The sequence below is a fragment of the Lytechinus variegatus genome, chromosome 18 (genome assembly GCF_018143015.1).
Source record: "Lytechinus variegatus isolate NC3 chromosome 18, Lvar_3.0, whole genome shotgun sequence".
Classification (NCBI taxonomy): Eukaryota; Metazoa; Echinodermata; class Echinoidea; order Temnopleuroida; family Toxopneustidae; genus Lytechinus; species Lytechinus variegatus.
Window position 1 is genome coordinate 7,404,238 of NC_054757.1, and position 11,017 is coordinate 7,415,254.

At 38.7% G+C, this 11,017-nt stretch overlaps 1 protein-coding gene across 1 annotated transcript; it reads right to left on the reverse strand.

Moving 5' to 3' along the window:
- Positions 1-411: 411 nt before the first annotated feature.
- LOC121432040 (bone morphogenetic protein 2-like) lies at positions 412-10,592 on the reverse strand. The gene is made up of 5 exons (XM_041629859.1): positions 9,600-10,592; positions 6,398-6,540; positions 3,316-3,433; positions 2,758-2,916; positions 412-2,433 (listed from the first exon to the last, which is right to left on the reverse strand). Exons 1-5 carry the CDS (start codon positions 9,979-9,981, stop codon positions 1,913-1,915), a joined length of 1,323 nt encoding a protein of 440 aa, XP_041485793.1. The 5' UTR covers positions 9,982-10,592; the 3' UTR covers positions 412-1,912.
- Between the last annotated feature and the right edge of the window lie 425 nt (positions 10,593-11,017).

Consider the following 11,017-nt stretch of genomic DNA (forward strand, 5'->3'; position numbering starts at 1 on the left):
ATCTCTTGACGTTCAAGACAACCCAAAGAAATACTATATAACACACGTTACTATAAAAATTATTCAATATATCTCATGAAACAAACATCTTCTTTTCCAGAGAGGGGTTGTCATTTTTTCAAGCAATCTGCTTATGATGACAATCCTTCTCGTGCAAATTGTAAATGTTAACTAATTTGGTATGATATCAGTTTCGTTTGTAATGATAATTTTAGTACACTTAGTTATGGTTCATGCCAAAAAGGTTCTCAATATACTATGTTTGTTATGTTATGGAAAATGTATTATATACGAATGATGTGATTGCAGAAGTAAACAATCAAATAAAAATCAATTAAGTGCTCTAAAATTGCTTCAAAGCTACTTTCTGTAAAACTAAAAAAATATTCCCTTTGCATGGTTTTGATATGACATCATACCAACGTATAGATACGAAATGCCAGATAGAGGTACCCCGCTAAATTATTAGTCACATACGTAGTGATAAATTGTCAATATAGTGAGCTTTAGTAGCACAGAGTTAAAAATAACTATTGTTTTAAGTCATCAGAAAAGACATGGTTCGAGTCGTTTCAGTATAATATAGCCACCATGTCAAACTCAATGAGAAAGCTTGTATTTACAACATTAAGCGCGTTCCCGGTGCGCGTTTCAAAATTACTGTTCATAATAAATGTACAGATATGAACGATGTCAAAGTACTGAATAAGTGCCAAGCGGCGCTATTGGTTGTCTTCTCTAGAACGTTTTTTATGATTTATGACTTGCGCGCACAGACCAACCCAATCAAATACACCCTTCTTATTCACGTAGAACGCTACCGCACTCCATCTTACTGGCTTTCGTGGCATCATTCACACAAAAAACAGCGTTGATTCTCTCCATCATGCACATGGATATGTAAATAGGGAGGGTTTTGTTTTACAACCGAGCTCATGACACGGATTCTTTTCTCCCCTATGACGTACGTGCTTATTCCGCGTCCACAACACTCTTGTTGGTATCATATTTCACAAGTTGCAACCACTGATCTCCCCCTCATACTATCTTATGGGGCGTTGCAAGAAACTTGCGATCAATCGCAAGTCGATTTTTGTTCCCGAAATCAAGCATATGCCATGCAATTAATAATTGCAAGTGCGACTGATTGCTAATTTGCTCCAGGAAACAAAAAAAATGTAGTCTGATTTGCTATAGTTAAAAGTGATCAATCAATTGTGAAATTGCAACAGAATATTTTTATGATTGATTGCAAATATTTTCTTGCATCACTCCCTTAGACGGGTTATCAGTGTTTGCAACGTAACGCAAATTGACAAAGAACTTAAAGTACTGACTATGACGGTGCCATCAAACTTGCCGCGCTGTGTATTTGGCACAGACCTAAAATATGCATGAAAACGGTTGTGAAATGATTGGCGACGCAGAGTAGACTACCTTATACATGGCTCCGGGACATGCCTTATCCCCCCCCCCCAAAAAAAAATAAATAAATTCTGCGTCAAAGATAAGGAATTTAAAGCCCCCTTACAGAATGCGGTTTTACAGACCAAGATTATCCTGCTTGCAAGAAATATGTTTTACATTGTAAGTACAGGATTTGGCATGTACACTCAGTTGGCTTCTAGTTAATTGCGTGGACAGTTTTTTTTTTGCTGCATCGTAAAGTCCTAAGTTTATCTTGATAAGAAGTATGATTAAAGATATTCATTTGGATTTCAACTGCTAATACAAATCTTCATTTTTTTATCCACCATGTTTGTTGCTACACCCTGATTTCTCAAAATCTATTTAAGTATATATATTTCGTCAAAGTTATACTCGTATCGTCTTTCAGGGAGAGGTGCTGGCTGGTGGGACTTCGACCGGTTATAAAATGTTTTTATTGTTTTTGAATATGTATAAATTTGGCTCAACGACATCCACATTTTGCCACAATCATATCCGGGAGTTCTGTCAGTACAATGTTTCTCGTTTCAGGTTCAAGGTAAAGAATTGCAAGACCAAGTGGGTGGAACTCTGATGGGACACAGCACGGGGGTGACACCCCTCGCTTCCTCCTGGTCATGATTGCCTTTACTTTAGCATGGTTGGACCACGTTTCGTCCTCCGTCGATTTCGAATTGAGCGGGCACCCACCGTTGCACCTGTACGCGTCGTATCCCTTGGGGGCGATTATCCAAGGCGACCAACCGATCGCTTCGAAGCTTACATACATGTTCTTTCGGAGACAACCTCCCGACCGTGTTGTGTTTTCTGATTGGTCTAAATCCTGGACGTAAGCTCGATGTTTAGCCAATGAGCGCTTTCGGCGTTGGAGTTCTGAAGAACTTGGTCCATGGTGAAATGCCATTGTTGAAAGGGCAGGAGGAGGCGATTCGTCATCGTTGTGGTCGGAGATGTTTCTTTTTCCGTTTTTCCGATCCAGACTCTCTGTAAAAAAAAATAATAAAAGCTTTTTGTGTGTGTACTGGTACATGGCGAAATTCAAAAGCAATAAGGCCCGATATTCGAGAGCGTGCTGTTGGATAATACGACCAATGTCCATTAAACTAAAAATACATATTTCTAGCTCAGTACCCTAATAGAAGGAAATCTAGCGTGATTACACGACGAAATCATCGTCTTCGTCATCACCGTCATCATCATTATCAACGCCGATGTCATAGTAGAAGTAAGGGAAATTACAGTCATCAGATGGAATAATTATGATTGTTACCAATGCAATCGATATTTGGTCACGTGACATACACCAACCTTGTGTGAAAAGCACGAGTATTGGTTGACGACCGTTGTCATGGCGTGCTTTCTTCGCAAACCGAAGCATGTTGTCGGGGAGAGGCTGGCCAGAGAGTGACGTCACAGTGATGTAGAGCCCAAAGTTGGAAGTCTTATTGTTCAGCCATTCTTGAACAGCTATAAAAGAAATAAGGAAATAAAGTACAAGTGTGTGTAACGTAATTATCAAATAATGATGATTCGTGTCAATGCCACTTAACATGCGAATCTTGCCTCAGAAATTTTCATTTTCGCCACTTGAAACGATTTCTGGCCGTAAGCTATTTCTTTTCCAGCATGACACCTATGTACTTTACAATTAAGAATTAATCATATATGAATTCTAATGAAATCACCCTAGATTGTGACTTTTTCTCGTTTACCCCGTACAACCTACAGGTAAAAAAAATACGTATTATACATTTATATATCGCAATGCAGTCTGATTTTTTTTTTCGAATACAGCGATGTAACAGTGTTGCGTTAGAATAAGTCACCTCTTGATATATTGCCTTTTATTTTTACTTAACAACTTACTGTCACGAATATTGAACACTTCCCATCCAGTTCCTTTGGCAGACATCAGCCTCAATCCAACTAGTTTGGCGCCCTCCAACGACGACGTGTCAGATGATTTGAGTTGGTAGACGTGGACCTGTTTATCGATTGACACAAAATAATGTAGAAAAAGAGGGAAATTTGAATTAGGGAGGGATATTTCTAACTGGAATATACAACGCGCTCAGGTAACATTTACAGCTATGTTGGAAAACGGTGATTGGGTGATATTTTCCAACGTCGAAATGTTTGCAGAGTATTGCTATATTATTGTCAACCCATTACTACAAAACCAAACCAACGTTTCGATTAAGAATGGGAAATAAAGATGAGCAAGGCAAGCAAAATAAATACAAAGGTTTGGTGGAATGAGGGTAGCCAAAGAAAAAAAAAGAAGAAACAAACGAGCGATAAAGATGAGACGGCCACACATGAAGAAAATTTTTAAAGAGAAAATTTTTCAAATGATGAATTAAGAAAGAAAGATAGTAGGTAAGAAAGGCAGGGAGGAAGGGAGGAAGGAAGGAAGGAAGGAAGGAAGGGAGGAAGGAAGGAAGGAAGGAAGGAAAGAAAGAAAGCAAGAAGGAAAAAAGAATGAAAAATACACGTGAAAGAGAGATAAGAAAAAAGAATCAATAGCAGAAAGAGAAAAGAAAAAAAAAAGATAATTCATTCAAATGCATAAATAACAAAAATGTTGGTTGTACGTGTCAAACCGCACCATCTACTTCACTCTCGGCCCCCAGCCCCCCTCCCCCGCGGCCTCTCCGCCCCCTCTACAATCTCTCCTTCAAAAGACAAAGAAAGATCCTAACTACAGTTTCCTTTAGACATACCCAATCAATCATTTCATTTCCGCCAGGTTTGCATCCATCAGGTGCAGTTTCTGACACTGTAAACAAGGTAAATATTTATCATTTTGAATTTTCGAGGGGATGCAGGCCTCCCAAACCCTTATAAGTCTTCATCAATGGTTTAAAAAGCATTCCGATCTCTCTCGAAGGCTCGGATCTTTAGGGAATTTACTTCTCGCTAGCGAGTCACGTCCTGGGAGATCTTCTTTTGATGCATCTTTTAAACAAGGAATTCGGATTTCATTCAGGTCGACAGTCCGTGTAGATTTGAAAAATGTAAAATAGATCGATAATTTATTATTTTCGTCTGGTCATATTGCCGGGGGTGATCGTCGACATGATTGTGTCCTCGACATTTTTTGGGGAGTGTCATCCTAAATGCTTTAATTTATATCGTTTGTGCGCTTGGAAAGATGTTTTCACGTTGTCGAGGAAACTCTTACAAAAAGCAAATTAAAAAAAACATTCATTAAGTAACCTTTGTTATCATGGTTAAGATGTTTTCCTGTATGCTGTTCCCCTACTTATTCCGTCCACGAATATTATAGCGAGGGGGGGGGCAAAAATTGTAACGTTTGGAATAATCCATAATATACCCCTAATAATGTCTGGTCGCATTCATAACTGCTTTAAAATGTCGGAATCAAGCTTTTTTTGTTATTATAATAATCAGAGATTCAAATAAAATTTGCTCTGAAATTAAACTTCTTAAATTTATCAAAATTAGAGGAATATTTACAATATTTGCAGATTTTCGTTGATGGAAAAATTAGATTCCTGCCGGATTCCCGGTATATCTTATTATTATTATTATCATTATTTTAAAGAAGTGAGCGGGATTTCGCGAATAAAATTTGGAGATTCCTTTAAATTTGGTGTTTAAGATGAGAAGCATTCACCTAAGATGATCCAGTCTATGATTGAACTACCCTTCACTGTAAAAACTGTGGTGTTAAAACTGACACCAATTGGTGTTAATAGAGGACCACACCCTGAGGTGTTAAAATAACACCCTAGAGATTGAACATAACACCATAGAGTGTAAATGTAACAACCATAGGTGTTGTAATAACACCTATAGGTGTAAAACTAACACAACCAATTTAACACCGGTGTAAAATAACTGGTGTGGTCCTCTATGTACACTGGTTAACACCACAGTTTTTGCTGTGTTATTTAAACCCTTTAAGCAATAAAATCAGGCCAACCAGGAGTCGGAATGACTAGGTCAAAACCTTTTGGGTCAGGCGACAAAATGCCTTTTGTTTCAACACACCTCAGAGATTCCAAAATTACAGCATCCAATAAATTATGCGTTGTGAACGAGGAGGGGGTATTGTATTATTTCTTTCTCAATATATTCATATTCTGAGCAATGTATAATGACTATAATAGCAATGCTCTGGTTTTAAATGGATGTTCGTGATTGTCCAAATGATAGCCAAAATATTTTAAAGATTTTTTTTTTATTCGGAGAAAGGGAAGGGATTGTCATGCTTGCATTTCGTATGCTTTCTTTTTCGCTTTCTTCAAAATTTAGCATTTTCTCCAAATAGAAGACTTCCATATTGTCATTAATTTGGGATTTTTTTACTTTAGAAATATCACTGACATTTGTCCAACAAGACCACATTGATGTTGACAATTCGTTAGTTACAGGTGATTAGAGAGTTTCGCCTTTATCTGTGAAGTCTGAATAGAAAACCCCAGGAATCGGTTAAATCAGATGGTATTACATTTCAACATTCAAACACATATTTCGATGGTTGTTCTTTATAACCCGAGAACTTGTTAGATTTTTGTCTGAAGGGCTGGTACAAGTGTATACAAAATAATAATAATAACTCTTATTTACCCAGGGTAGCCACTCTCAGCTGTAAGCTGTTCTTCCAGCGGGTCCTGCATAACATAATATGTTATTATTACCCTTCTCCGTTCTAAATGCTGAGCGTCTAGCAAGAAGGCAGAAGGTCCCATTTTTATAAGTCTTTGGTATGACTCGGCCGGGGATCGAACCCACGACCTCCCGTTCATGAGGCGGACGCTCTACCACTGAGCCACCATGTCCGGTGGCTCAGAGTGACGGTCACCCCTCGTAAATAGCACAAAAACATGAATTTCATTGGATAAACTAACTTGGTGTAGGCCCTATACACTACATAGATTGTTTCACGTTTGTAGAATATGCCTTAAGTTGTCATGGTTACCTGAAAGTAGTTTGGTCTTCTTGTATCTTGAGATGCAGTCCATCGGGGTCTTATGCGGTAGAGATGAAATTCAGCTTGGAGGAGGGCCACATTCGATTCCACAAGAGATAGATTAAAATGGAAGCTCAGTCGACCACCTCGGCCTGCGATGGAAGGAGGGAGGAAGGGGAGAGGGGGGTGGGGTGAGAAAGACCATTGATCATGACACCTGTTCACTAGCGTACCTAAGGGGGGAGCAGGGGAGCAGACTGCCCCCCTGACGAATCACAACTCATTCAAGGGACGTACCCGTGCCCAACCCTTCCCCCGACGAGTCACAACTGAGCCCTTACGAGCCACAAGTGGCCCCCTTTTTTTGAACTTGAAGACCTTTTTAATTTTGCTTGTCATTTTTTTTCTGGTACGAAATCCTTTATTTGTGGTTGAAGACCCTTTTTTTGCTTGTCAATTTTTTTTTGGCGGGCAAATTGGCCCCCCGTACGCCACTGCACCTGTTCAAATTCAATGCCCATTTACGCTTCTTAGATATCCAACGAATATACATCCCCTCAATTTTCACATTTGCAACCGTGGGGCGGGGCATCCCCTATCTACCATCTACCCCCACCCCCCCCCCCCTCTGTACGCCAGTGTAACCATGGACAGCTTCGTCAATATTACATCGAGTAGTCACGTAATACACAACAATAATTTCGAAATATTCTTAACATGACCAATGGTCACTGTATAATATTAATGTGCTCCACTATACAAAGTCGAAAGCAAATAGTCTACGTTGAAAAGAAACTACTGAATCTAAAGAAGACACATATTCTTGTAAACAGATTGATAACAAAGAAAGTATCTTTTCCTATGACTGAAAATGGTATGTTGGGGAAGGAATTGACATTTAAACAAGAATGAGACGAAAGATTTAAACATTGACAGAAAGTAAAGAAAAGAGAATGGAATACATGAAATATTGAAAACTAAATATGAAATAATATTTAACGAACAATGATCATGATAATAAAAAAAATATGGGGGGAAAATGACAACGAAAGCGTCAAGATTGTAATCAAATAAAACCAACTGCATTTTGTCTGACAACAGCCAACTAATACGTGTTTGAATTGATTCTTTTAAATCAAATTGTTACTGAGATTAAAAAAAATATCTTTGCGGTCATATATTTGTCATTTTTGTTGAAGATTTTTGGCTTCCATCATGTCCATGTCCACGTTTGGGTGTCAACGTCTATGTTAAAGGCTTTGATAATATTTGATTTAGTTGGCAAGCTTTTAGGCAGTTTTGTGACCTTTCTCAAACCATTTATTCTTGAACAAGAAAAGCGGAAACTCTTCTGTTTATTGCTGTTATATAAAAAAAATATGCATATGTGTGTATTTTCATTATATTTTCTAACTAAAATAAGACAAATACTTCCTTTTGATATTATCTCGACTCGTGTTTGCATCATTTAGCATATTCGGGAGAATGTATGTCACACAAAAAAATATCGATCCGATCCCCCTCAATTTCAAGAACATCTCGAATCTCCATTATATATATATATATATATATATATATTGTAAAGAAATGGATGAAGAGAACAATGGTAGGCGTAGCTTAAATCAAGGTTCCCCAGAGCTATCTACCCTTTGGAAAAATTGGTGATGCCGAAAAAATGTCTCTGCCGGGAATCGAACCCGGGCCCCCAGCTTTGAACGCCGGTGCCTTAACCACTAGACCACAGAGACGGGTTAGTGGCTCGACTGAGCCCGATCCGATTGACCGTCAGATAGACAGATTTTCGACACTATACCAATTATATTTTCCTTTGTCGGGTGAAGGTGAGTTTTGAACAATGACAAGCCGCCATGCCTCAGCTGGATCAAAGCTATTGCTTTGATACAGTACACGTATGAGAGAAGAAATACAAATGTGAAAAGCTTTACATATACAACAGCTTTTTGGCAACTCTTTTTTTATTAAATATTGTAAAAAAATGGATGAAGAGAACAATGGTAGAACAATATATATATATATATATATATATATATATGTATATATATATATTATAGTATCTCAGTAAGTATAAGAGGAAATAGTATACTCATTATTCTTAATCTAACCTGTTTATATTCCGTCATAAAAAGAAAATTTATCTGATCCAATAAAACGTTTTTCTTTCCGTATTGGTTGATTTTTTTTTTGGGGGGGGGGTTGATTGTCAAACTTATGACAGATGCCAAATCCATGTATGTTACCCTTCTATCCGTTTTTGTTACTTTACTTCGACATGTGTGATTCTCTTCGAATCACGAAAGTTTCTGCGATGATTAAGGTCTAATTAGTGGGGCAGACAACCACGGATCGGTCCCTGCCACAGTGTTGTCGATCCGTGACTCTACTGCAGCACCGAGACAGGACGACTGGCTCGGCGCAACGCCATCCGGCAGATGCTACAACATGTGTGAAAACCCTGCCTGCCAAAATTACTCATCGGCTTGGCGTTTGGAAACTATTTCTAAATCTGACAGGTGCTTAGATTGACTGTATCCAAACGTTTCGTTGGATGACTTATTCTTTTCATTTCTTGTGGGTTTAGCTGTAGTCTGTTTTAAAAGCCTTCTAGATCAATCATTGTTTTAGTGTGGACCCCCACGCTATAAGCAGCAGCATGTACATGATGTAGACAACCCTGGGGAAGATTTATAACATGAATGTCTGTATATGTCTCTCTACCTCGCCGTTCCCTTTCCCTCTCTCACCTTTCTCCCTCTTTATCCTTTCCTTCGATGTTGCTGTTGAGTTTTTCGCGTTTTATGTGTGTTCCTCTAAATATAGTCTTTAGTGCGAAATGATATTATAAGATATCAACAAAATAATTCACAATCTAGAATATGAATTCCAACCGGTCAACTTTGAGATACCTCCTACCGCTGATGAAACACCTTTCCTCTTTTTTCAACAGAACGCCACGTGGATGCATAGAAAGGGAACGAGCTTTTAACATGTTTATTGGTTACCAAGATGTTGTGGTAAATTGGAGTCATGGTTTAATAACATTAAAAGTCTTCGGAATTTTTTCCATGTGAGTCACATATAGGGGGAGGGGGTATTAAATCTTACACTTTATCATACCCAATTTATTTTGTACACTTTAAGTATCTACAGAATGATATTCTCGGTGCTTCAAAGGACAGTATCACCTACTCACCTGCTTCAGGCACGGCTCTTATCTTCGTGGCATTGTATGGTCTTCGCCCAAACGTCAATCCCGACATCGGATCTACCAGGGAGTTGTAAAGGTTGACCATGAACGGGTGGGCGAAGTGGTTCCTCTCCGATGACGACGACGAAGATGACAGCGATGTAGACTCCCTAGTTGGTAACGAAATTGGTTCCTTGCTTAAACCCAAGATTTGCAGGAGTTCGTTGGCCTCCATCGAGCCTACCGTTTCCTCCTGCTGTCTTTGGGGCGCGGAATCGACATCCGGTACGTAAGGTGATATTCTAGCAGCTGCTTCCTGGTCGTATGGGAAGGCGTTGGCCACGAATGCCAAACAGATGAATACAAAGCAAACCGAATGAAATCCCATATTTCGTTCTCTCCTGGTAATTAATTGGCAAGCTTGGAGATGACTTTCGGGGCGCCGATACGAGAAAGGAAACAAAATCTCTCTTTAAATCGAAAATAATGTTAGTCACTAACTTGTCAATGTTCGCTTTCTTGTAACACAAGAAGAAAATGTTAAATCGGTATTCAAAATGATTAATAAACCCTTTTAAAAGCAGGTTCTTGAATTGACAGTTTCGCTTTCGTCTAATGAACAATCGAAGTTTCAAACCATTTCGTACTACCAGATTCTGAAACCAGTACGACGTAAAGTCACAAGAAAAAAAAACAATCGCCTTGAAGATTTCAACGTCACCGCATTATATTCCTCAAAACTGGTTAGAAAACCAAACGAGACATTTCATTGACAAAAAAAACAGCAGCTATAAAAGCGTTCTTTCGAGATTTGTTGCTATTTTACTCCAGTCAAATCTATATAGATTTTTAATGTTCTTTTTCGATCTTCTTCCGGTCCTTCTTGGTGGTAGCAGTTGTGAAGTCAGAGCGGCAGGTGGTGGAGATGCAATGAGATATAACAGCTACCAGAAGACCAAAGACGATATGCTCCGGGGGTGCGCGGAGGATGGGGGTATTTAAACGAATGGGGGGTAGCCAATCTGTGCTGGTGGACGAAAAGACGCCCCTGGATAGAGCGCCATTCATATGGAAATGAGAAACGAAAGAGCGAGGGAGGAGTCTGGAGCGTACAGGTGTGGTAGAAAAAGAAAGAGAAGAGGAAATAGAATATTTTGAAGGTTGCTTTGTTGATGTTTTTTAATGAGATGGAGGGATGGAATATGAAGTTTTGTCTAATTTATTTTTATATTCTTACGGCACCGACATTCGAATTCTGAGTATTGACTCCTTTAATGGTGGTTATTATAAAACAATCACGAAAAGACCACGTGAGGGTTCGAAATAGATGAGGAAAAAAAAGGAGAAAAAGAAATTGTCAGAATAAGGAAGGGTGGAAGGTAAGAAGAAATGAAAAAGTAAGAAAGAAGATAGAAAAAATAAGA

Coding starts and splice junctions, on each gene's coding strand:
- LOC121432040 (XM_041629859.1), bottom strand. CDS start 9,981: ATGGGATTTCATTCGGTTTGCTTTGTATTCATCTGTTTGGCATTCGTG. Junction 6,541..9,599: donor AAGAGCCGTGCCTGAAGCAG/GTGAGTAGGTGA, acceptor CTTCCATCGCAG/GCCGAGGTGGTCGACTGAGC. Junction 2,434..2,757: donor ACTCGTGCTTTTCACACAAG/GTTGGTGTATGT, acceptor TTTTTTTTACAG/AGAGTCTGGATCGGAAAAAC.